Source organism: Ambystoma mexicanum, chromosome 3p (assembly GCF_040938575.1).
Source record: "Ambystoma mexicanum isolate Mex_15411 chromosome 3p, UKY_AmexF1_1, whole genome shotgun sequence".
NCBI lineage: Eukaryota > Metazoa > Chordata > Amphibia > Caudata > Ambystomatidae > Ambystoma > Ambystoma mexicanum.
The window spans coordinates 782,338,018-782,363,255 of record NC_090925.1 but is presented as its reverse complement, the minus strand read 5'-3'; the positions used below and the strand labels follow the sequence as shown (position 1 = coordinate 782,363,255).

General features: G+C 43.7%; 1 protein-coding gene across 1 annotated transcript in view; it reads left to right on the top strand.

Annotated features, from left to right (window-relative positions):
• The window catches only part of LOC138579956 (vomeronasal type-2 receptor 26-like), a 379,060-nt gene extending 354,295 nt beyond the window's left edge, over positions 1 to 24,765 (top strand). The window contains exon 4 of the mRNA XM_069650181.1: positions 23,834 to 24,765. Coding sequence (XP_069506282.1) covers positions 23,834 to 24,765 — 932 coding nt within the window. The remainder of the gene's footprint in view (positions 1 to 23,833) is intronic.
• Positions 24,766 to 25,238: the final 473 nt, after the last annotated feature.

The window sequence follows — 25,238 nt, the reverse complement described above, 5'->3', positions numbered from 1 at the left end:
TTTCCCATATTGTTTTTTCCCCCGGGCGATTTGAGGGAGATTAGTCACTGACTGAATAGATAGGCAACTGTCATTCAAATCTCCTAAGAGAATTAGCTGCCCTCCTCTATTGTGATCCAGACAGTCATTAGCATAGATCACAATTGATTCTATGAAAGTCTCCAAATTAATCAACCCATTGTCCCAATTAATGTTGAAGAGCAATATGTCCAGAGAAAAATCAATCCTTAACCTGTAATGGGTTGCTAAAATCCCAAAATTAATGAAGGGGAGTTCACAATAAATGCAAATCTAGTCGATCTAACCATAGTAAGCAAACTCCCAAATGGCGGACCCAAAACACCTTTTTTAGCTGGATGAAAACAGACTGTATTACCATCAAATGCTGGACAATGTCGCAACCGTGTTTCTTGAAGAGCTATCCAAACATTTTTTTTCAACATTTTCCCAACATCAGGATTTGTCAATAGGATGGCATGTCCCCTGGTATTCCCCGATAATGGGGTCATTGTAAACTTTGAGGCTCAATATTAGGGATAAAGAGTAGGGTTTACATTTGTATTGGCCATTAAGGCCTCTGAGAGCCATGACCAATACCTATGTTGTGGTTCAGTGGACATCAATACACTTTTAGATTGCTGATTCTGTTGTAATTGCCAATTTTCCCTGTTAAGAGAAGCTGCAATTTCTTTAAGGGACATATCGTCCCCCATGCTGACAATCTTGACTGAAACTAGACTTTTTATTCAGTGAAAGTTCAAAACCAAGTAATCTAATAACATGCAGTTCCTTCATCAATAAATCGAACACAATCTTAGATTCAAGATGTAAAATAACACAATCTGTTCTATAATGGTAGTGGAAATGGACATGATCAATATCGGCAGATGCAATAGCGATGAGCGATGGTATGGAGCATAATAACATTAAGATATTAGAGCGGTTGAGAACGACATTCCTGTTTTCAGGTAAAACACTTCCCAAGAATACTTGTAGGTAATGGGATTGACCACCCTGCTGTGTTGCCAATGAGTTGTTGGCATCCCTTGGCCTTTTCTAAGCAATTAGTACATTTCCTAATATAGGACCAGATGATACACCGAGTTATTTAATCCCCTCAAACCCCAAAGAACACTATAGACCTACTGTTCTGTATAGGGAAGGGCCTATCTTCAGCAAGGGGTTCCTCCTTTTGTGTTGTGGACAATTTAGCTGCAGGCACTACTGAAGTGAAGGAAAAAGGTTTGAAAACCACTAGTGGTTCTCTTTGTCCCCCTACTTGATTTAGCAATGAGGGATACATTGAAGTTACAGTTGTTGGCGGCAATTGATTAATTACAGGAAGAGTTTGGGAAATCCAATTAGATATCCCTGCCCTGGTTGTTTATTAAATCTTATGGGGTTGTATACTGCAACCCCACTCCCCCTTACCATAGTAATGGTAGGTTTTATGCCCAGATGACTCTGGTAGTTCAGCGGGTTTATCCTACAACACTTGTTCTGTTGTTAAACAAAATCTAGAGCCTACCCAAGGCAAACCAGAACTGGAGCCATTTGTATCTAGAGTCGGGGTGTAAATAGACTGAGGGACATTAGACATATACCAGCCACAAGTCCCCCCGGTGCCACTGAATCCAACACTGGAGCCCCGCCATATTCCTTTGATGTCAGAGGAATATTTACTCCAGTAGGAGTTACCTCCAAGACATCCGTTGTTTCAAAAAGCACATCTTTCGTTTTCAATTTGGCTTTACCTCTGGTTTCTTTAACAGTGTGCAAAGGACGTTTTTCAACACTTGTCTATTCTTCTGCATTGCTATGTTTTTTGTCTTTCAAAGTTGTTTACAAGGAAGATTTCCCTGTTGTTTTGCTTGGGAAAGAGATCCAGCCATCCCTACCTCAATAACGGCAGTGCGCGAATTCCTTAAGGTGACTGGGTGGTCCACATTGGAAATATTTGTAACAACATTCTACTAACCATGTACAGCACTTTCCCCCTCTCCCTTCCCCTTGCACTTTTTCCCAGTCCCCTCTACCCTTGCACCTGCGCAATCTGAATGACACCTGGCAGTCAACTGTTATTGGCTACTATTCAAAGCCTGAATATTGCTAATACCTGGTCCCTGCTCAATCAAGCCACAAGCCACAAGCCACAAATGGGCCTCAGGCTATAATACAGGCCAACGAAGTCACTGAGGCGGACTGGATTTCCTATTTCTCTATTTTATATAGTATTCCAAAAGGGGGCTCTGCACCATCATCCGATAAGTTCACGACGAAGTTTCATCTAAATTTTGATTTGGATGATATTCGCCTGTTTATCAAGAAGTCCAGTCGCTCTGGTGCATGCGGCCCTGATGGTTTATCTAACAGAATGTTCAAAGACCATCCGGACATCTGGTCCAAAATACTATTTCAAATATTTTCTACCATTATTAATACGCAAACGCTCCCCCCGTCTTGGACTCACTCAATAATCATTCCCATTTTCAAGAAAGGGAACAGGAAAGACCCTACATGTTACAGACCCATAGCATTATTGGACGCTCCCGGTAAGATCTTCTCACGTATAATTTTAAGAGAGTTTCAAAAATGGACTATGCAGGCTGGACTTAATGATCCTTTTCAAGCAGGCTTTGTGGCACAAGTAGGCACTATTCCTAATATCTTCACTCTAAATACACTTCTTTCTGAGCATACTGTCCAGAAACAGATTTTATTTTTAGCCTTTGTTGACTTTAAAGTCGCTTTTGACTCAGTCGACAGATCTCTTTTATTCTCAAAATTAATTAAATACAATTGCCCCTCTTCGCTGACATCACTAATAGTTCTCCTACACACAAATACTACCATGCAGGTCAGACTTGCTTTGGGCGGCGATCTGTCGGCTAAATTCAAAACACACAGAGGATTGAAACAGGGGTGCATTTTGGCCGCCTCTATATTTAATTTTTTTATTTTTGATTTGGGCACTGCTCTTAAGCAGATAAGTAGTGACTCTCCGAGTATGGGTTTGACCAAAATCCAATATCTTCTGTATGCAGACGATTTGATTCTCATCTCAAAAACTCAAAGTGGTTTACAAAATCTCTTAAATGGTCTGGAATTGTATGTGGATGCAAACCACCTAAATATAAACATGAATAAAACACAAATAATGGTTTGCAAATGGCACACGGGAGTAAAAGTCAAACCTTTCACATGGAAATTGCATAATTTGGCCCTTGTCAAGGTTCCCACATATAAATATTTGGGGACTTTGATCATTGATACTCCTGCAAACCCCAGTCAAGATTTGGAAATTAAGGGCAAACTTCAGACTTTAGTTGCCCAGGCTAAATTGTTAATGGGCAAATTTGGCAAATTCACAACAAAACATGTAGTAACTTTCTATGTGCAGAAAGTCCTTCCAATCTTAACTTACGGGTCAGAGGCCCAGGCCCCCAAAAAAGAAATTTGGTGGGATAGATTGGAAGCATCTTTCTGGAAGCAAGTACTACATGTTCCGGCAAGTACTCCGCTGCCGTTGATTAGGTTTGAACTGGGCTCTCTTTCTATTTTTTCGTATGTTACTTGGAAATACTGTGCATTTCTTCGAAAATGTCTTCTCTCTCTTGATCGCCCAGATATCTTGGGTCAGGTGGCTGTCCATCTATTAAGCAGAGATCGATTGTTCTCCCAACAATGGTGTAAGTTAACTCTAAATGTATTAGCTGATGCATCAATCTCGCTGGAGCTTCTATTATCAAATGAAGGCAGCGCAAAAAAAAAAAATTCAACAGCATGATTGGTGTACTACCCAAAATAAATGCGTAACTTACAAAGATTTCAAACGGAATTTATTTGGTCACAAGCGTCACAGTGTCATGGCTGATTATTTGGTCAAATTTCCATGCTCCAAAATACGTCACAAGCTGCTTCGCTTTCGTTTAAACTTGTGGCCGACTCGAGATGTTTTGTCTCGTAGAAATTTAATCTCGAAGGCTGAAAATTACTGCCGATTTTGTAAAGTTCTAGACCAGAAAGAGACTTTGGAACATTGTATAGTGTACTGCCCTCAATTAGCAGCGACTCGTAAGCTATACTTCAAAAATCATTTGGAAGAACAAAATAGGTATATACACAAAGATCTGTGGCAATTCATCTTTTCATCACCTAAGCTAGTCATAAAGATAGCCACCATACAATTTCTGGATGCTGTATTTCCTAATGTTCACAATAAGCTGTAGTCAAATCCTACTGAACATCAAAAAGAATACCAACTGAGTAGCCCAGACTGTTAAATTCATTTACTGAAATTGTTGTTTTTGTACAAGTTTACTGGTAAATAATTATGAAATGCAATTTGCTTTGTTTTCTCTTGTATGTGGAAAATTTGAAAGGTTGATTGTATTAACCAAACAAATAAATAAAAAAAAAAAATAATAAATAAATGACACCTGGCCTATTAGGATCGTTGTCTGTCTCCCCTTGTTCCCCCCCCCTGCCTCGTCGCGCCTTGAAACACTTGTGTATAGGCGCGTTACAAATGCCATATCATATCATATCATAACAACATCCCTCGAAGTCGTCGGCTCCCCCAAAGTTTAATCAACAACCACAGGTATTGGCAGTATACAAGGCAAGTGACAAACAAGCGTGTCCATAGGTTCAGTTCTAGTAGTGTTAGTGACTTCCCTCTGTAATCTAGAAGCCGGACACAAAACCAATGTAGTAGGATGATTACTTTCCCAATGTATATTTTCCCTTCTTGGTTCACCAATGGAGGGTTCCTGTGAAACAGTAACTAGATCTCAGTGGTGTATCATTTTCACCTCACTCTCATGACCATCAGGTGCAAGGGCCTGACCATATCTACAGAAGAAGACGTTAGCTGTAGTATGTAGCTTGATATTTTCAAATTTGAAAAGAAGTGAGTCAAGAAGTACCGAATGTCACTTGGTTTCGGTTTTTAGTCCCTCGTATAGCAAAACCAAAACACATAAAACTTGGTTAATTTCAGACAGTGCTTCTGGGATTGATAAATCATTTTAACCATTAGAATGCTTAAAAGCCACAGTCAAGCACCTAGGCGGCGCATGTGACGGAGTTGAATTAAAAGATGAAAATGTAGAGTCAGAGTCCCGACATGCCTCTCCATGAACATACGGAGGCATGTTTATCATATTTATTGAGTCATTATCTATGGCCAACCCATGGACTGCAGATTCTATGCCGGTAGTACCGGCATCCGTTCGCACAAGTGTTGTAACATGTTGCTGACATTTACTAAAGGTGGGGAAGAAGTTAGTAATCTTTCCCCGCTTCGATGACAAATCCCCCACTGTACTCAATCTTTGCTCTGATGTGGGCAGTGAAATATACACTTCCTCCAGTGCATTTCTGCCCCCGATGAGCTCTCCACTGGTGACAATGGCAGTGGAAGGGTTACTGCCAGAAGGATCTCTTGATCTGAGGTCAGGGGCAAATTGATAGACAATCCCAAAGCAATAACTGTCCCACTCCTCAAGTTATACATATTTAAAACATTAGCAGTGGTAGAAGTTGCAACGCAGTCAAAGCAGTTAAGAAATTTAAAGCGTGAGATTCAAAAAGCCCTGATTTTTTTCATCACCCAAAGAACAAGTGTAAAGTGCAGAGTGCACTTAGAGGAATTAGCGCAGCCGAGCAGGAGAAGGGCTATGGATCCGTCCAAAAGACTGCAAGTCCACACTCCCTCACTCCCGCAGGACCAGAGAACAGCAAAACAGCACACTACTTGCACACCGCGTGCGTTACGCGCCAGGTGTAGTCTTTAAGGTGGACTGCCTCCAAAGGTGCAGACAGTGAACGCAGACTCGTATTCCCAGCGTGGTCCAGTCAAACTCCAGCAAAACAGCAAACTGCACGAATGAGAAGTTTTAGTTCTTCAAATATAAGTAGTTGAAGTGCTACGATGTCGCTTTGCTTTTTGGCTGAATAAAAAAACACTGAACCGTTAAAATGTTATCAGTATAAGTAGGTCATTCATCTTTTTGGCATGATTCAATAATGGCAGTTTGTACTTTTCAAATAGTACTAGCAGTAGTAATATGGTTTGTATTGCTGTTATTTTTGGGAATTAGTGTACTTTAAACTGTTGGAATAGTAGTATGTTTAGTTTTAGGAGATTAATCTTTTGTTTTCTTTCGTGTAACAGCACTTTTAATTATTGAAGCAGAGCTAGCACTGGAAATAGGCAATGTAGGTTGTCTGTCTATTTGAAGAGAAGTTTGTACTTAGAAATACAGGTTCCATGCAATAAAATTGCAGCAAAAATGGCTGTTTTAAAAATAATCACAGCAAAAAGGCTGTGGTGTGGTCCCCGCAATCCATGTAATGGATGTGGGGGGACACCCACGCAACCTCCGGACCCGTTTTACCACACAAGGGGACTAGGGGACACTCCCGCAGCCCTGCTCCCCTTGTGCGGTATAACGAAAAAACTTTTACCAGGTCACACCACAGCCTTTTTGCAGCCATTTCTGGTAAAAACTGCAATTTTGTGGCGACCATATTAATGGATACTGAAATACATTAGGGCCCGATTTACCAATGATGACTTTAAAGTGCATAAGTCATGACAAAAACCAACAAGGCCTACGTGCAGAGTAAGTTACTTCCAAAAAGGCACATTTACTGAAAATGCAGGGTATCTCACACTGTGCACAAAAACTAACGCAAGTCGAGGCTGATTCAGTAAGAAACAACACATACGTCCAAATTTACCGCATCTAACTGCTGTCAAAGGAACACATGCCAGAGTAAGTGAACACATCAAGGAAAACCTAAGTCTAACATGACGAACATGTGCACATACCACCTGCATATGTAATTTCCGTGCACTCACCCAATTCCACCGAACATCCCTGCCATCACTGAGTACATCCACAAACATACCTGCACCACGCACCACACTTGCACCACCAACATCATGGTTTAACTTGCAGCACTCCACACACATCTCCCAAGATCTGCGTTCACTTAGTAAATACCTCCAAACTTACACCACACTCATTTTGACTCACAACGCCCCTGAAACGCCAAACAAAACACGAACACACCCACTAATTTATTTTATTTGTTGGTAGCGCCCAGACCCGGAGGTATCGCGGTGCTAAAAGTACATAGTTCGGATTAGATGGAAACACTATGGTGTTACATGGTATCATAGGTCGAGAGTTATAAACAGTATGGTAGTTACTTTGCAACAAAGATCATGAGTCAAGTTCAGAGTAGATGGGGCAGTCTGAAATTAGTTACAGATATTTGTTGGACAGTCAGGTTTTCACTTTCTTACGGAAGAGAGCGTAGGCAGGTTCGTCTTGGATATGCTGAGGTAGGGTGTTCCAGAGTGAGGGAGCGATGGCAGTGAAGCTGGAGCACCCAGCTCTCTTTCTGGCAAATCTGGGTATGTTCAAGGCTGATGTGGTGGATGAACAGGGATTGCGCGCATTGTGTTTCTTGGTGATACGGTTAGTGAGATGGGGGCAGTGTTGTGTAAACAGCAGTGGTTGATGGTTAGGAGTTTGAAATCGACGCAGGCTTTGATGGGAAGCCAGTGTGCTTCCCGTCTGATGTGGGAGATGTGGTTGATGAGGTTCAAACCCCAGACTGCTCTCAGGGCGTTGTTTTGGAGCAGTTGGAGTTTGTTGAGGTTTTTGGTGGAGGTCGCGGTTATGATGGCATTGCAATAGTCTAGTTTGCTTCCTATGATGGCTCTTGCTAGGGTGAGACAGTTGTTGGAGGTAAAGAATTTCCTAGAAAGATTTATAAGTTTGGTAGAATGCCCACAAATGATTAGACACTCCCACTAACACCCCTGGCTCAGTGGAGGGACACAACCACCAAATCCAGACACACACCCTCAGACACGCCCACAAATCACCAGACACACTCACTGAAGCGCCAATACCACATGGACAAGAAAGAGTCAAATCCGGTGGAAAGTATGCCGGTGATGCGTGAACTTTCAATGCCAGATAACCAAGAACACGTGTCCCCTGCAATCAGCAAGCTAGGTGCACACTAGGCAAAAACGCATCGTGCTCACATGAAAGGACACCCCCTGTGCATGCACCCATATCCAAACCCTGACATAGACCCTGCACCAGAACAATCCATGCAAACCGGCACAAAGGCAACACTACATGTACGCACACGCGCCACGACCCATGTTCATTATAATTTCATCACATCGCCTTATGGCACGGAGTACATGCCATAGCGCTAATGCCCCAAATGGGCCTGGATGCTGATTTCCACAGATCACACATAGACAACATCCACACTAGTCGCCAGACAACACAGTACATGACACCACCACTGGCACACGCATCTCACTCTCCACAAAAAACACTACCCCCAAGTCACATGAAAGTGCATGTGACCACCTGCTGGCAAGGGGCCCACACTGCCCATTGTGCAACCTGGACCAACAGTGCTGACTGCAGTTCATCCACCCATGGAGGGCGCTATCCCCACCCTAGCGACCACAGTCACTGCACCTCCAGAGGACAAGCCACATGTCACCATGGCTCAGGTCTACACACCTGGAGGTGGCACTGTTGAATGCAACAGACAGTTCCTGTGGACCCTGTAGGTCATCAGGGTGGACTTGCAAGAGGTGGGAAGGGAGGCAAGGGAAGCAGGTGATGTATATTCCCAGGAACAGAGGGCATCGAGGGAGGAGGTTACAGGGCTGTGGGCCGAATTGTCATCAGGGGGGAATCAAGGGTGATCAAAGATGCTGCCTGTGTCATCCAACATAATCTCTTACAGAAACAGACAGCCCCTATGTCTGAAAGGTCCCCTGCACACTCAGCCACCCTGACGACTCCTATGCTAATGGTTGGCCAGCAGGGACACACAGCGAGTCCCTCATTCTCATTCTTCTCCATCTCACAAAGCCAGTGGCCCCTGCATGGTAAGGTGAAGGAGGAGGAAGTGGAGGTGGTAGTCATGAGGGACAATGAACATGAGGGCTCAGAGCGAGACCTGTAATTGTATTCCATTTGCCCTATTGTGTCCATCGCATGTCATTTACCCTGCACAGTGTGCCTCATATACTGTTTGCTTACCTTCACGTTTCAGTTGACCACGTCACCACATACTCCCTCTGTGTAGTACACCTTCACTGTCAAAGTTGATTCCCCTATTCAATAATTCCTCCACTGCCATGTACAATTGCACCTTTCCCCGATTCTAATCCGCTGCACATATCATTACATGATTATTCCTTGTGCCATCCATGACTCGTGTTCAATTCATGGAGTGTGTGTGTGTGCCATGTGGCCATGTAGGTCATGCTGTGTGGGACATTGTCGGTCCTGTGCCTGCACATGGTCATGGTAGGTGTGCCTTTTGACATGGGGTTGTGAGTCATTCACATGGGTGGTATGTATGTTCATTCCCCGATGTGTGCACCTTTGCGTGGCTCATCTATGCGACTGTCTCATGATGCACATGGGAATCCACGTGTATCAGGTGAGTAGTCCTGTGCCGGTGGCCATCTGCCCATTCGGCCATTGGGATTGCCATGCACAGGCATAGGGTTGTCGTGCCCATGGATGTGTATCAACATCAGTTCTGCATTTTCTTCTGTGGCGCCCATGTATGGGCAAGACAATATGTGTACCGACGGTGGATTCCCAAGTCGATAGGTCATGCAAATGGTATTCCAGGAGGGTGGATGATTGGGCATGATTGGGCATGAAGTAGTCAGGTGCCATGCAGTCCTATGTACATCATCCATGGCCTGCTTACAGCCTGGGGGAGCACACTGACCTTGTACTTGCCTGCTATGCCGATAAGGTGAATGGGCCCTTGTTTGCAGGAATCTTGTAGCTTTTGGGTCGAAAGGCTCTTCTGCGACAGCAAAGGACACGCTGTTCATTGTGGCCTAGCACTACTGGTTAGAGTAGGGGTTGTGATGCATTCAACGGCTCGTCAGAATTTGTGTAGGGGTCATGAGTCCTTTGCCGGATGTCTTGAGCATGGTCCTGTTGAGCCAGTTTCTAGCCCAGAGGGGGTCTGGAAAGGGTGTACCATGGACAACATGATGTCCCATTTCAGGATACAGGTGGGTACATTGCGAGGATACGTGCACCTGTGTGTCCCACGATGATGAACTGTGTGTATTGTGAGCCCTTGCATGAACATATGCTGGTATGTGTTACAGGGCCGGAGTTGGACCCATGCCGAAGGAAGGGATGTCATCACAACTCTATCCTTCGGGACCTCTACATCTGATGTAAGCACACTTCTTTAGTAGCATGGCTCCATGCATGTGTCTTTCTGCAAGCTGTAGGAAGGTTTGGGGTCTGCCGTCCTTGGTGGGACTACTGCATCTTGTTGCTCATTAAAAACACGGTCTGACATGCTACAACTACGCTGATGACACACAGATCATCTACAAAATACAAGATACAAAGGAAGGAAACACAATACTGGAAGGCTTCCTACAAGAACTCTACGGATGGATGAACACTAACAGCCTCAAACTCAACACGGGCAAAATAGAAAATAATGATCATATCCAAAAATGGGGAAAACAATCACTACAATCACTACATCCCATGGCTGATAGAACCAGGAACATCAGCGACTCCATCAATGATAGTAAAGAACCTTGGAGTCTTGATGCACAACAAACTAACACTTGAGCCACAAGTAAATGCTGTATTCAAGAAATGTTTCTTCCTCCTACACACGGTAAAAAGGATCCTACCATTCCGCTCTTTCATCCACAAAACACTAACCATCATCAACGCACTCATGTCCAGAGTAGACTACGCCAACAGCCTATACCTAGGAATACCAGAACGACTATTAAAGAAACTTCAGTGCTTCCAAAACGTGGTGGCCAGACTCCTGCACAAACTACTGCAAAGAGAACACATTACACAAGCACTGAAAATGCTACACTGGCTACCAATAAAACAGCAAATAAAGTTCAAAATGATGTGCATAACGCACAGAGCAATCCAAGGCCAAAGAGCACAGTTCCTAAATGAGAAAATAGCTGTCTACCATCCTACAAGACCACTCAGATCAAGCAACAGCATTTTCTTAGAACCAAAACCGTACAATAATAGAAAATTCAGAGGATCATCTTTCTCTCACATGGTAGCAATAAACTGGAATGGCCTACCAAAAAACATATGCAACACAAGGGATCATGTGGAATTCAGAAAACTACTCAAAAGTTGCATCTTTGCTCCGGAACCACCAGAAGGCAATGACTAGGAAACTTAGACCCAGTGGGAGACAAGAATCCCAAGGAGTAACCCATGACCCCTAACTTATTCTTTCCTAACCGGAGAGCGGGGGGAGGATGCCCCAACCACCCATGTCCCATACAAGTAGTCCACCGACGAAACCTAGGTAGGTAAGAACCCCACACAGGACGGGCAGAGAGTGACCAGAACCCTCTAACTCAAACATCACTAACCCAGGGCGGGGAACACGGCTGCATCAGCCAGATACACACACCACCAGAGTAACACAGAGGAAAACGACCACTCCTAAATGTGCCTGTCAACTAGGCGGACAAAATACAATACCAAACAGACATGATAATCATAGATGTCGATAGCAGAAATTCAAAGATTAAAAAGGTAACAAAAAATCTGCTAACACAACTCTAAAACCTCAACTTGCTGCATACATTTCTCATACAAAAACTCACACAACCACTTCTATGAACAGCAATCCGCACGTACTTCATCACATTGCAACAACAGACAAACAACACATAACTCGCCACCCCAGCACACAGGGAAGTTGCACCGACTCAAAAACCACACTTAAGCTCAGCGAATAATGCAAACCGAACGGAAGCTGCCAACAGGACATCAAAACTCTCACTTTCCTATTCCCACTACTCCCTACTAACCCCGCCCACTCCCACTCTTTTCAGATCCGCCAGAGCACACGGGGACCACTCCGGGCGGTGACAGTGCACAGTACAAATTCCTTTAACATTATACATGCATCCGCATTTGTAGTGTTGCAGTGTCATTCCAGTCATGGGAGTAGAAATATAGGTGCAACGTTATTACAGTCTGCATGCGCATAATGTTTGTATTTTAAATCATGGGTATTGTACGTTAGGCATGCATGGACGTATGGTATTTTGTGTATTATGCAAATGATTGCAGTTTATGTTTTGTCACAATCTAAACTTAGATGCCAGCTATACTCAATCTATGACCAGAAGCTGGCCCTCTATCAGTTGCCACTGTGCAAGCACCGGAACGCAACCATACTGATCGTGAGTCACCTACTTATCGAGAAAATAAAGTCCTCCAATGATCTTGATGACGAGGAGAATTATTTTTGCAATAGTTAGCCTGGCCAAACGGAGTAGGCATGGTAGAAATCCTGGACGGTCGTGTTGTATGCTATAGCTGTATATTTGTCACCAAGTTGAAGTTCATCTAAATATTTAAGCTCTGCAAATATAGAAGCAAATTAAGTATGCTGATTTTTCATCATTATGGCTAATTAACTGTTATGGGGCTCCAAGCAATTCATAAAAATAAAGCTCTGTTGCAAATTGTATTTACACTGTCGAGTCTATCATGATCCCCTCTCCAATGACTAGTCCGACACAAATAATAGGTGGCAATATTGCCCTAAAGTTAGGTATGGGCCGCTAAGAAGAATTGTTGGATGACTTCCAGGACAAAGCATATTGAGTCCTTGCTCCTATATTGAGTGATATAAGTATGCATAAGCTAGGCCTGTGCATGCATAAAGTCCTTTGGGGAAATGGCCTTTGAGCACTTCATCAGAGTTCTGCCAGACATACTAGACAAAGCCACATACAGCAGCCCACCTGGTGGCACTATAATTGATTACATAATCCTGAGTCTAAAGTGCTGGCATTCTATCATGTCTTTTGAGGTAGGGCCTATGGCTGGTAGCACCCATTCATCTCCATTCATCTCCTACCTAAATCTTGCTGAATTCTTTTGTGAAAGTGGATAACAGCACGAGTAAATCCTGTATTGTTGAGGATGCTGTAAGTACAAATCTCTGAGGGAAATGAAGGACCAGAAATTTTTTCGGGAAGAAAAAATGAAAAAGCTCATCTCAAGCAACATTTTATTCCTTGAGACCTGTTTATTTATTTATTTATTTATTCATTCATTCATTTATTCATTCATTCATTTATTTATTTATGTATTGGTTACTTGTTAGGCACTTATACAATTAGCAAAACAGTTTCAAAGCGCCCACAGGGCAAACAGAGTTGGCACAGGGGAAGGTTCAATTGATAATACATACAAACAGTAATGAGAGTAAAAAGGGAGGGGAGACAAACCTACTATGCCATGTGAGCGTTCAGAACGTGCAAGTGCAGAGGGGAATAGGGAGTTGAGGGATTGAGGGATAGCTGCTATGGCGCTCATGGAGAAGTGCTCAGGGGAACGGGTAGAGGGATAGGTGCTATGGTGCTTGTGGAGAAGTTCTAAGGATAAGTGCTATGAGGGGAAGAATGTAAGTGCAACCACCCGTGGGTAGGGCGGGAGTAAGTAAGTCCTGTATAAAGACAGTGGCTGGGATGAGAGATATGGGTAGTCAGGGGCTCGAGGACACATACGGGCCCTGCACATCAGTCATGCGAGTGTAAAATTAGCAGGGAAGAGAGGAGGAGAAGGGAGAGGTAAAGAGAAAGGTCCTGAAGCTTTTTCGGAACTTGAGGAGATCATTCTCAAGACACAGAGGGAGAGGGAGTCTATTCCACAGGAGGCAGCCAGCAGAGGAAAGTGATTGCCCACCAGCTCTCTGTTTAGCAAACCGCTTAACATGCAGGGAATTGGTGCCAGAGGAATGGAGGAGTCTAGAAGGGGACTATTTGGTCAGGAAGTGTTGAAGATAGAGGGGTCCCCGTCCCCAGATAGCCTTGTGGATGATACAGAGGGATTTGAATTGAATCCATGCTGAGACCGTGAGACAGTGAAGGCTTTGAAGGGCAGGAGAGATGTGGTCCCTGGGCTTGAGGATAAGTCTTGCTGCCCTATTCTGGGTAAGCTGGAGGGGTTCAGGGTGGATGAAGGAAGATTAAAGAGGAGGCTATTGCAGTAGTCTAGCCTGGAGAGAATGAGAGCACGGGTAACATTGAGTCTCTGGAGGAAGGTGAGGAAGGGTAGAGTTCTGTTGTGAAGGAAGAGCAGAAAATGGGACTTCTTGACAATGTCCTGAATATGATGGATGAAGGAAAGGGAGGAGTCGAAGATGACTTTGAGATTCCTGGCTTCAGATGAGGTGGAGGGGGGTTCCATGGAGGAAGACCAGCGAGCAGGGAAGAAGTACGGTGCAAGTGTCCCAATAGGCAGAATCTCAGTTTAGTGCGTGAAAGGGCTGTTCAGTATGTCCTAGGTTTTGGAAGTGAAGTGAGAGGCGAGTGCATTTCTGAGGGCCTGGAGGGTGTAGGGGCAGAAGATACTGCGGATGGGTTGGCAAGTTCCCTGCAGATTTTGAAGAGTTCAGCTGGATTCTTGGAGGCATTGGAGACTACTGCCTGAATGTGGGCTCTTTTTCTGACACGGATGGAGAGTCTGTAGTGTCTCTGGTGCAGGCGGCAGGCCAGTTTGTCAGAGCATGAGCCTGAAGTATACCATTTCTGTTCAGCAGCCCTGCACTTACATTTTAGGTCTGCGAGATTGGAGTCGTACCAGGTGTTACGCTTGGAGGCAGGTTTCAGGTGGATCCTCATGACTGGGGCAAGGATGTCAAGGGTGTTGGTGATGGAAAAATAGAGGTTGCTGAGGGCAGAATCAGCGGTAGCGTTTGAGTTGGGTGGGTAGGGGGGAATGAATCTGGAAGAGAAGGCAGCAGCTGACCCTCGTTTCATCAGGTGGATGTTCATGAACGAGGTTGGCAGAGCTTTATGAGGAGTTGTTACAGGGCCAAAGGGACCCAAGTGGGATGTGAGGAGAGAGTGGTCAGACTAGGAGAGGGGTGTGACCAGGGGAGAAGAGTGGGGTTGGAGTGGATGATGACATCTAGTGTGTGTCCAGCAGACTGGGTAGGGCTAGAGGGAAGAATGGAGAGGGATAGGGAGAAGCAGAGGTCAGTGAAGAGTGAGGTTGTTGTGCAAGGGGAGTCTAGGTGGATGTTGAAGTCAGTAGTAGCAGGTTGGAGGTGGTAGAGAGTAGGGAGGAACAGAAGTCCGCTCACTCAGATAGGAATAGAGAAGAAGTGCCAGGGGGCCAGTAGATGGTAGCAATGGTCAGCTCTCAAAGGACGAATAGTGCTGAGTGGGTAGGATGGAAGAAGGAATCCACTCTGGAAAGATTAAGGCAACTCCACCACCAGCACAGTGGGGTCAAGGTTTAGAGGTGATCTTAAAGGCATCCGGGAGGAGTGAGTCAAGGGAAGTAACTGAGCTGGCATTGAACCAAGTTTCCATGAGTGTGGGTGTGTCCAGGTGAATGACTTCAAGGAGAAGGCAGATGTCAGATGTCAGCAAAGTGTTTGATGAGGGTGAGCTGAGGGTGGCCAGATGGAGAAGTTTGCTGCCTTTGAAAATGTTTAGAGGCAGAGTGTTGGGACGTGGGGCATCCATCTGAAGTGCTGGAGTACAGGGAGTAGAAGGGTAAGAGGCAGGCGAAGGAAGGAAACTGATGTGAGAAGGCAGGAGCCAGTCAAATAGGAGGAGGTTGGCCTGAGGGTCTTGAACCAGGACTGTGCCTCTGATGTAAACATTGAAACAGCAGCGAGATGAGAAGAAGCCAGCAAGGAGGACTTCCCACATGGTGCTGCCATTAATGGATGTTGAAGAGTACAGTGGGAGAGTGGCAGTGAGGTGAGAGGTCCATAGGTCGGGAGATGGGACGGAAAAGAGGATGTCAGTGAAGATTTCTCTTGAGGATGCACGGACATAGGTGTCTGCAATTGGGAGACCAGAATTAGCAGCAAGGATGTCTTTTTATGCTTTTTCCATCCAGATTTAGTGAGAGAGGGAGGATGGGTGATAATGTAGCAGTTGGAGTAGATAGGGGAGATGGAGAGTGCTATCTTAGAGCGAGGCAGGAAGAGCGAGGCAGAGAGAGAGAGGTGAGGTGGGGGTGAGTATGCTGCAAAGCACAGTTCTGAAACTGATCAACTTTGTATAGTAGACCAAATGGGTATCAGGTGTGCAAAATAAACAAGTGGGGTGAAGGCACAGCTAAAAGTGATTTTCACACAAACGGGCAGTTTCAATGCAGGATGGAGGCACAGATAAAAACAGTCACAGACTAAGAGGAATGGCACAGGATATGCAGCACAGCAATACAGTAGTTGGTGTTAGTGAGAATGAGTCGCAGTGAGTGAAGTCAGAGTGAAGAGTCACCGTAGAGCATGGGGCATCTGCAATGGGACACCATGGGAATATGGACTTACACTTTCCACCGCCTGATATCCCGGGCCACTGGGACTTGTAATGTCCCAGTGGCACCGGGATCTCCAGCGGCAGAAACAGTGTTACGAGTCCAGCTGCAGTCCGCCTGTAGCACCGTCGGGTTACCGCCATACTCGTAATGAGACACAGTGTGGCAAGGCCAAAGATTGGCATAAGGCATGCAACACATTGGGCCTCATTACAAGTTTGGCGGTAGCCTTGCCAGTAAAACCAGCAGGCTGTTGCCAAACTTGCATCTTTCCGGGGCCCAGGAATGGCCAATTACCGGGGTATTACAACCCCGGCGGACCTGGTAATTGCCCATTCCTGGGCGCCGGAAAATATTCTTCCCGTTTGGGCTCAATGGGAATGGGGAAGCCGGATGCACCGGCAACATTCGTGAATAGTGCCGGTGCATCCGACATGCTCTGCTCGCCGGTGCCGGTACGCCTGCCAGGTCAGACCGGCAAGCTTACAGGTACTATAGTTACCAGACCGGCATAATCGTAATGACCCCCGTTGTGGCAAAGCCAAGAGGCCAACCAGGAAAAGTCACGAGAGTGTGAAGGTGCACATTAAGCCAAGAGGCTGACGAAAAGAAGCTAAGTGATTGTGAATTGGGACACAGGGCAAATGCAGAAGAACCTGTGTGGGTTGAAGAGTCTAGGGTTCCTGGCTGCGTGACCTGTGATGGGTGGACCGTGTGGTCCGACAACTGTGCCTAGACCATGGAGTCCTAAATTGTGAAAACCAGAGACATTGTGAAACATCATAAGAAGGAGAACTATAAGTGAACTGTTGATGCAATCCAGAAGGACGGTCAAGTTGACCTGGAGTTGTGCTGAACTTTGAAAACCGTAAACAAGTACAAGTTGCTTCATTGAAGTCTTGGGGAAGGGAACCCTGAGACTTGTTGAACTGCAGATGATGTTTTGAGGACAGAGCCTCAAGACCTTTTTCTTTTGAACTGTGTTGCCTTAAACTTGGGAAGGGAACCCAGAGGATTGTTTGGAACTGTATTGCGTTGAACTTGAGAAAGGTAATCTTCTGACTTTTGTGGAACTTTCTTGAACTTGGGGAACGGGAGCTGAAAAGGAAGCTAAGAGCTGGAAGAAGCTCAGAACTTTGAGTAAATCACCATTTATTTTATTATTGACATTCCTAAAAATTGTTTAGCTTTAGTTGTGAGGGCAAAGATGGGTTTTGGACACAGGCAGACTTTTACATTGAACTCTTTGACCTAGACTTTCATTAGTTTTGTTCAGGTAGGGAAATCCCACCTTAGTATTGAGCAAATTAGGCCTTTTACCATCCTGACATTTTAGTTAAGAAATCATTTCTGTTTGAACTTTGACTCTGTTGTCTGTGTCTTGCTTCATGTTGCCTTCAAAACTGCAGTCAATAAATAAGCAAAGCTCAATGATCTGATCATGTGTAACTTGCTTAAATCTGACTGTGACCTGAAAATTCCCAGGCTTCAATTTACACAAACGACGTCACACAAGGTTTAGCTTTCACCAAACACTGTCTAAAGATCCCAGAGGCAGAAGTAATCTATTTCACAAATACAAAGTGCCATCGAAAACATTTGCAAAAATATCTGTGAGGTAACTGAGCTAGGTAACCCGCTAAATTGCTCATCACCAATCTCAAACTGGAGTGGCCCTCAACTCTACCTCAATCACAGCATTTTTTTGAAGGGCCTTTGTCCCTTATAAAGACTTTGGGGGTCATTAGGATTTTGGAGGTAGACATGGAGCTATTAGCTCCATGGCTGCCTCCAAAGTCGTATCCGGGTTCCCTGAATTGTGACTTACCAGGTCATTCCAACCTTGGAGGACCCGGTAAATCCCCATTCAAGATACCCATCCCCATTCGAGCCCCCATAGGGCTCAATGGGAATGGGGAGGGAGCTAATAACGGGCCCGTTAATAACGGGCCCGTTATTAGCTCCCTGGTCCCTTAGCGGCTCCAGCTATGGATGGCCTTAGTGGGACCCGCTAAGGGACCTTGTAATGCGGCGGTAAGGGGTTAACAGCACCGGCATCCATACCAGTTCCGTTAACCCCTTACAGTCAGCCTCGTAATGAGGCCCTTTGTGTTAATTACTAGACATCAATTTTGGTATAACGGAGAGGAGGAAACCTCAACAATATTCTGTCTCTTTTACCCTGAAATGCCGGAGAATTTGTTTCTTGTATTGTTCTTTTGTCCAAAATGTGCACACCTCAGACTATGTTTTCTGTTTCCCATATTTAGAAACCGAAATATCCTCCAATATAGGATGGCATTTATTTATTTACTATGGGCTAATGACACTTCGTTATCCTGGCAATATCAACATTTTTTAGACAATTCTAGGCATTTAAGAGATATGTCCATTGCTATTGCTGTGTTTTTTAAGATCCTTCAATTTGTAATGTAAACAAGTGCTGTACTAATATGCCGTTTTTTTATGTTTAAATACGAAAGTTGTCAGAGATGACAATATCTATCTGAAATAAATGTATTGGAAGGAGGGTGCGGGGAGAACGACAACCCTGGCACTGTGTTGTATATTGATAATAGTAAACAACCTGTGTCCACAGTCTATGGAGCACTCGCATCCCCTGCACACCAGATATTGTACAAAAAACTATTTTAATGATTAATTCCAAACATTATCAAAATATTCAATCACACATTGTTTGGCAAAAAAAAGTTTTTTGGGGTAATTGGAACATCAAGGATGTACAACATATTTGCATTTCAGTATGTAGTATTTGTACAATATAAACAATAAAGAATTCAAAGGTTTTCCACAAAATAGTAAAAGATATCTGCTCTAGCCATTTTGGGAACTCAATCACTTCTTCAGGAGCAAAAATTCACACAGTATTTCATTCAGAAACCTTCGCGGTCATCTATAGTCCAAGATAAAAAAAATAGAGAATAGACTCTTTTAGTTTAGGATATTCACATATTCATAGATGCTAATCTGATCACAAAGTAAATCTATCATAGTCCATCCCTTGTTCATTCACCTGGTGTAAATCAGGATCGGGTAATCCAAGTGGGTGTCTTCAATTCCTAAGAACTGTATTCTAGATGATCTCCAACCTGTTAAGTAGATGGGTAATCACTGCAGTCATTTCCACTTCGTATATTTTGTGGAAAACATTTGAATTCTTTATTCTTTGTGTGATAGTAATGTGTGATTTTACTTATTTTGATAATATTTGGAATTAATAATTCAAATTGCTTTTTGTTATACAATATCTGGTATGCAGGGGGACATGAGTGTTCCGCAGACTGTGGACACCACTATATTGCATTGCTGTCATTATGGATCCACCGTGTCCAACAAACAGTGTTTATCAGTGTTTACCAAGCATGTGTTAAGCATTCAGGGCAGGTGCCAAAATCTCTGGTCATTTCTCCAAGAGTGTCATCAGTGGGCTGTAAACCTTTCTCCAGCAACAGGACAAAAATGAATCTCATCCCCCACCCCTCGCCTGATTTTGAATCAACTCCATAACCTCAGTTTCAGAATGTTGCTGAAAACCCTGAAGAGGGTTCTTCGGTGGGAGACTGATGAGATGAAGAGCAGGAAAGATAATAGGTGGAGTGAGGATTCATTGAATTTCCTTTCCGTAGCTACAGGAAGATGAAGAGACACATGCTATCAGCTAAGGGAAAGGGGCACCATGTTCAGTCTAACTACACTGCAGTATCGAGTTTGCAGTATCTCTGAACCCTTGCAGTGTACTGAAGCAGAGTTCATTTGAAAGCTGTTTCCAAGACCCCAAGGATTAGCATGGCACCTGACAGATCCATCGTAAAAGAAAAAAGACATGTATTACCCAACAGACCAGCCTCAAGGGATGTCAATGTGCCTACAAGAGGCCAAGGCATCTACAGGCAAGTGGCTCTTATCTTGGATACCAGATTATGTGGCAAAATTAAACCTTGTTTTGGAGTATATTTACTAACTGTTTCATTTAAATTAGCACACAGATTGGAACAATGGAATATTGACAGCCATTAAGGAGCTTTCTGGGAATAACTGCCAGCTTGGCCACGGTTCCTGATTACTGCCAAGATATACCCACCTCCTCGTGGTGCCTGACTTTGTAATTTCCAGTCCTCAGAAAGAACCCGGAAACAACCACCCTGGCCTAATCAGTAGAAAGAGAGCATCAGGTTTTCAAAATATGTTTTTTGTTTTCTGCCCTCTTTCTACGGAATTAGGGTCAGAGCCAAGAACCTAGCAACATGGATGGATGCTAATAGCAATATAGGCTGGCCCTGCTAGTTATACAGGCAATTGTGTGCCCATAGCCCTGTGTATGCACCCATGCGTAGGTTTAGGATCCTAAGTCGGCCACCCTGGGACATAACCACCTGTATTGCCCCTTGGGCAACCTGTAACACTTAATTAAAACTTTGGTTTGTATTTATTTGTATTCATACACTGAGCATTTTATACAAACCTGAAAGGCTTTGTTTTTTTTTAGATAACTAACTTTCTCAGGTATATTTAATTGAATTCATGTAGCTATTGCATACATTGTCTACGAAATGTTGTGATTTTTTTGAATCTTGGTCCTTTTAAGAGTCAATCGGCCTCATTACGACTCAGGCGGTAAGGGTTTTACGGCGGCGTAAACAGCGCCGACCCTTACCGCCTGAGTACGAGGTCCCTTAGCGCCATGGCGGACTTAACACCTGCTTTTAGCAGGTGTTAAAATCCATGGCGCTAAGGGACCATGGAGTTAATTACGCCACCGTAATTTACGGTGGCGTAATTAACGCCTTCCCCACTCCCATTATGCCCTATGGGGCAAAAATGGGAATGGGGAAGGGTAAATGGGGATTGGGGACTTACCGCCCCGCCAAGGTCGGAATGGGGCGGTAAGTCCGCCAACCACCATGGCGTAAACATAGTTTACGTCATGGTGGTAAAGTCACGGCCCAGGCGGTAACTTACCGCCTGGGTCGTAATGAGGCCCAATACATTCTAACAGCTTCTCATTCAATGCAAGAACATGTATATTGCAACATGGGTCTTGGTTACATATTCACTGGGGCGACTCAGAAGGTCACGGCCTCCACTCTCTACAAAACTATAATGCAAACACGCCCGAAACCACCCCACACTGCAAAGGCCGGTTGGGAGCGGGATTTGAACCAGCTGATAGAAGAACAGGACTGGTCCCAGATCTGTGCACTGACTAAGCTGATATCATGCAACTCTAGATTCCAATTGATCCACTATAAAATTATCCATAGAACCCACTACACGCCAGTGAAACTCAAGCGTCTATACCCTGCTCTCTCTGGCAATTGCCCAAGATGTAACTCTGAAAATGCAAACATATACCATATGCTGTGGGACAGTGTAGAACTGAGTCAATACTGGGCCGGGGTCTGTGGAGCTCTAGATAAGATGGGGGACCAACCGGTCGAATGGACACCGCAGTTGTGTATATTAGGTGCGATTGGGAAGCGAACCCAACCTGGCGAAAACTGCTCAATTTAAGTCTGCTGTTGGCAAAAAGGGTCATATTGATGAGGTGGAAAAACGCTCGGCCGCCAACTGTGGAGGACTGGAACAGTGTCATTTTGTGGGCTAACGATACCGAAGAATTGTATATTGACTCAGTAATGGCCCCCTCTAAACCTAGGAATATATGGGCACGGTATAAGCAATATCTGGCAGATTCATCTGCCCCGTTGACGTAAATGTAATGTAGAATCTGCCAATACATGTATTATGTTCACCAAAATTGAATGTCGCAAATGTAACTGCTTAATCTGTGTGCAAAGTTAAATAAAGTTGTAAAAAAAAGAACATGTATATTGGATAAAGGTCCATGCCCTACACAAAGCCTCTATGTTACTTGTTGTGTGTATAACACTGGTCACTGATTTTCCTAATCTGATTTAGGACACACAATGGAGTGCCTGTCTTTCAGTAGCACTAGACAATTCACTATAACGACCTCTTAGGGAAGCTGTGCTGTTTAAATCATTCAGTCAATGCCCCCTTGTATTACTCAAATGCTCCTCAGTAAAGTGATTTCCTACTTGTTGATTGACCTACTTATTTAAGTGTTGGATGTATTTGAGATGATTACTATGCGTTTGTGACATGATTTCTGAAGTGATGAGGGGACGGAATGCTTTCTAACATCTTATTTTATTCTTCAGAAGTTACATCTATGCGCCCATCAGAGGCACAGCGTCCTTCAATACAGTGGGCTTTCTCCCTCTCTCCAGCCTCCCTGCCTTCCATTCTAGAGCCTTTGGCCCATGACATTCCCTACTGCATATCATTAGCACTGTCCATGCCAGACGCTGGATACTACAATTTAATTCTTTTTTTTTCCTGGTTTTAAATATGCTGAAATATTGAGATAAAACAGTGTAAGACGCTGTGAGGATAGCTAAAGGGTAACACACTATTCTTGGAAACAAGACTACGCTGGGCCAAATTGGTTTGACCGGTCTTGCGCTTAGACTTTAAAGGCTGGAGCCCTGGCATACAGAGCGATATAAGAACCCAAATTAATGTAAGAAGATTCTGGTAAACTATAAAACACTATAACGATAAAAAAGTATGTCTTGCCTGAATAAGAGAATCATTTAAAAATATACTTAACAAACATCGGTTGACATTTAAGAACATTCAGCACTGAATGTGTGGCTGTTCGATGATAATACAAACTCGCGATTTACAAGATAACTCTTCATTTCGAAGAACTATGTATGTATTGTTCAAATTATTAATACATTTCAAATAGATGCCATTACTATAGGCAACCTTAAATATTCAGTGAATATTTGGTACGAGAACCCAGACTAGACATTAGACTAAGCTTGCTCCCTCTTGCCCACTTGATACGTTAGGATTGGGGGTCTGTATTAATGAAGTATTTATTTGAATATTTATGACTATCCATTAATTTATATCGTTTATCATTTACTTTCATGTATCCTTATTAAAACTGATAGTACTATGGAAATGGATACTACACAAGAGTTATATGGATTTAGCTTCAGTTAAGGTGTCAGTGGAAATTCATGGCAGATACTCAGATTGGAATAGTATCAAACTCACATTGATTGCAACTTGTATTGCCTTCTTTCAAGAAATTATTATAATAAGGTTACATGAGTTGAGGTGCACAGAAGCTAATATCTTTTGTTGAGACATGGATGTAAAAGAAACGCCTTACTTATTTCTTTGTTATGCATATATTTAGTGATGAATGTCAAAATAAGAAAAACAACATTTGGTGACACACCACATCTTCTTGAAGAAACGGCTGTATTGAATGTCTTGTTTTTCATTTATTTCAAACTATACTGATATTTTAGGGCATTTCTTTCATTAACGTATTCCCTATTAAATGCCTGTGCGTTTTTTGTCTCTTCTAGATTCCACAGACTGCGTGAAGTGCCTCGATGATCATTGGTCCAGTGATCTGCGTGACAGATGCATCCCAAAATCTATGGTCTTCCTGTCCTACTGGGAGCCTCTTGGTTTAATTTTAGCCTTACTATCTATTTTCTTGTCCCTAAATGCTCTCTGTGTTCTCGGGGTCTTTCTTTGGTACCGGGACACTCCAGTGGTCAGAGCTAATAACCGTGCCATCAGTTACCTCCTGCTGGTCTCGCTCACGCTCTGCTTTCTCTGTGCCATTATCTTCATTGGTCGTCCCTTAAAGGTCACCTGCATGTTGCGGCAAATCATCTTTGGAGTTATCTTCTCTCTGTGTGTTTCTTGTGTGCTTGTGAAAACCATCACAGTTGTGATCGCCTTTAGTGCCACAAAGCCAGATTCAAATCTCAAGAGGTTCTTAGGTCCAAAGATAGCCTACACTGTCGTGCTGGCTTGCACGCTAATTCAAGTACTTATTGGTGTCATTTGGGTATCAACAACTCCTCCGTTCCCGGAGCACATCACAAGCTCTGCCATGCGGGAAATAATTGTGGAATGCAATGAGGGCTCCATCGTCTGGTTCTACAGCATGTTGGCATTCATGGGGTTCTTGGCCAGCATTAGCTTCCTGGTCTCCTTCCTCGCCAGGAAGTTACCCGACAGCTTCAACGAGACCAAGTTCATCACCTTCAGCATGCTGGTGTTCGTCAGCGTCTGGCTCTCTTTCATTCCAGCCTATCTCAGCACAAAGGGAAAGTATCTGGTCGCTGTTGAGATTTTTGCCATTTTGTCCTCAATTGCTGGTCTTCTCTTTTGTATATTCACCCCCAAAATATTTATAATTTTTTGGAAACCAGAGCAAAATACACGAGAATATTTGATTTCAAAATCAAAGTTGTCTGTGAAAAGTAAATCAAAATACAAATAATATACATTTTTGTTTTTTGTAAGCTTGTTTTTTGCTTGCGCTCCATAAATGCGTCAGCATGTAGTATGCTGTTAATGATAAGTATGTCTGTGAACTGCAGAGTGTTTGCTGTGGACTTGAACACTGCACCTTTGGTTCTAGTAAGTCTTGTGGGGTAAACACACTTTCCCAGAAATGGCTAAAGGTCCAGCTGATTAAAACAATTGAATGTCAAGAGTGGGTCTTGGATTATAAGAAAGGTCAGAAGGTCAATTACACATTTGTAACTTTAGATTAGGTAATGGCTACTTTCCTTGGATGAACTCTTCCCTTGGTCTCTCTGATATTGATGATGCAATCATTGACTTCCTGATAGAGAAGCATGTTATAGGTGCGGTGTTCAATCAAACACCTGATACACAAATGCTCCTCGTATGTATCCCCCCAAAATACAGGCTATATTTGATGTTCTTTCTACAGAGCCTAACGCTTTC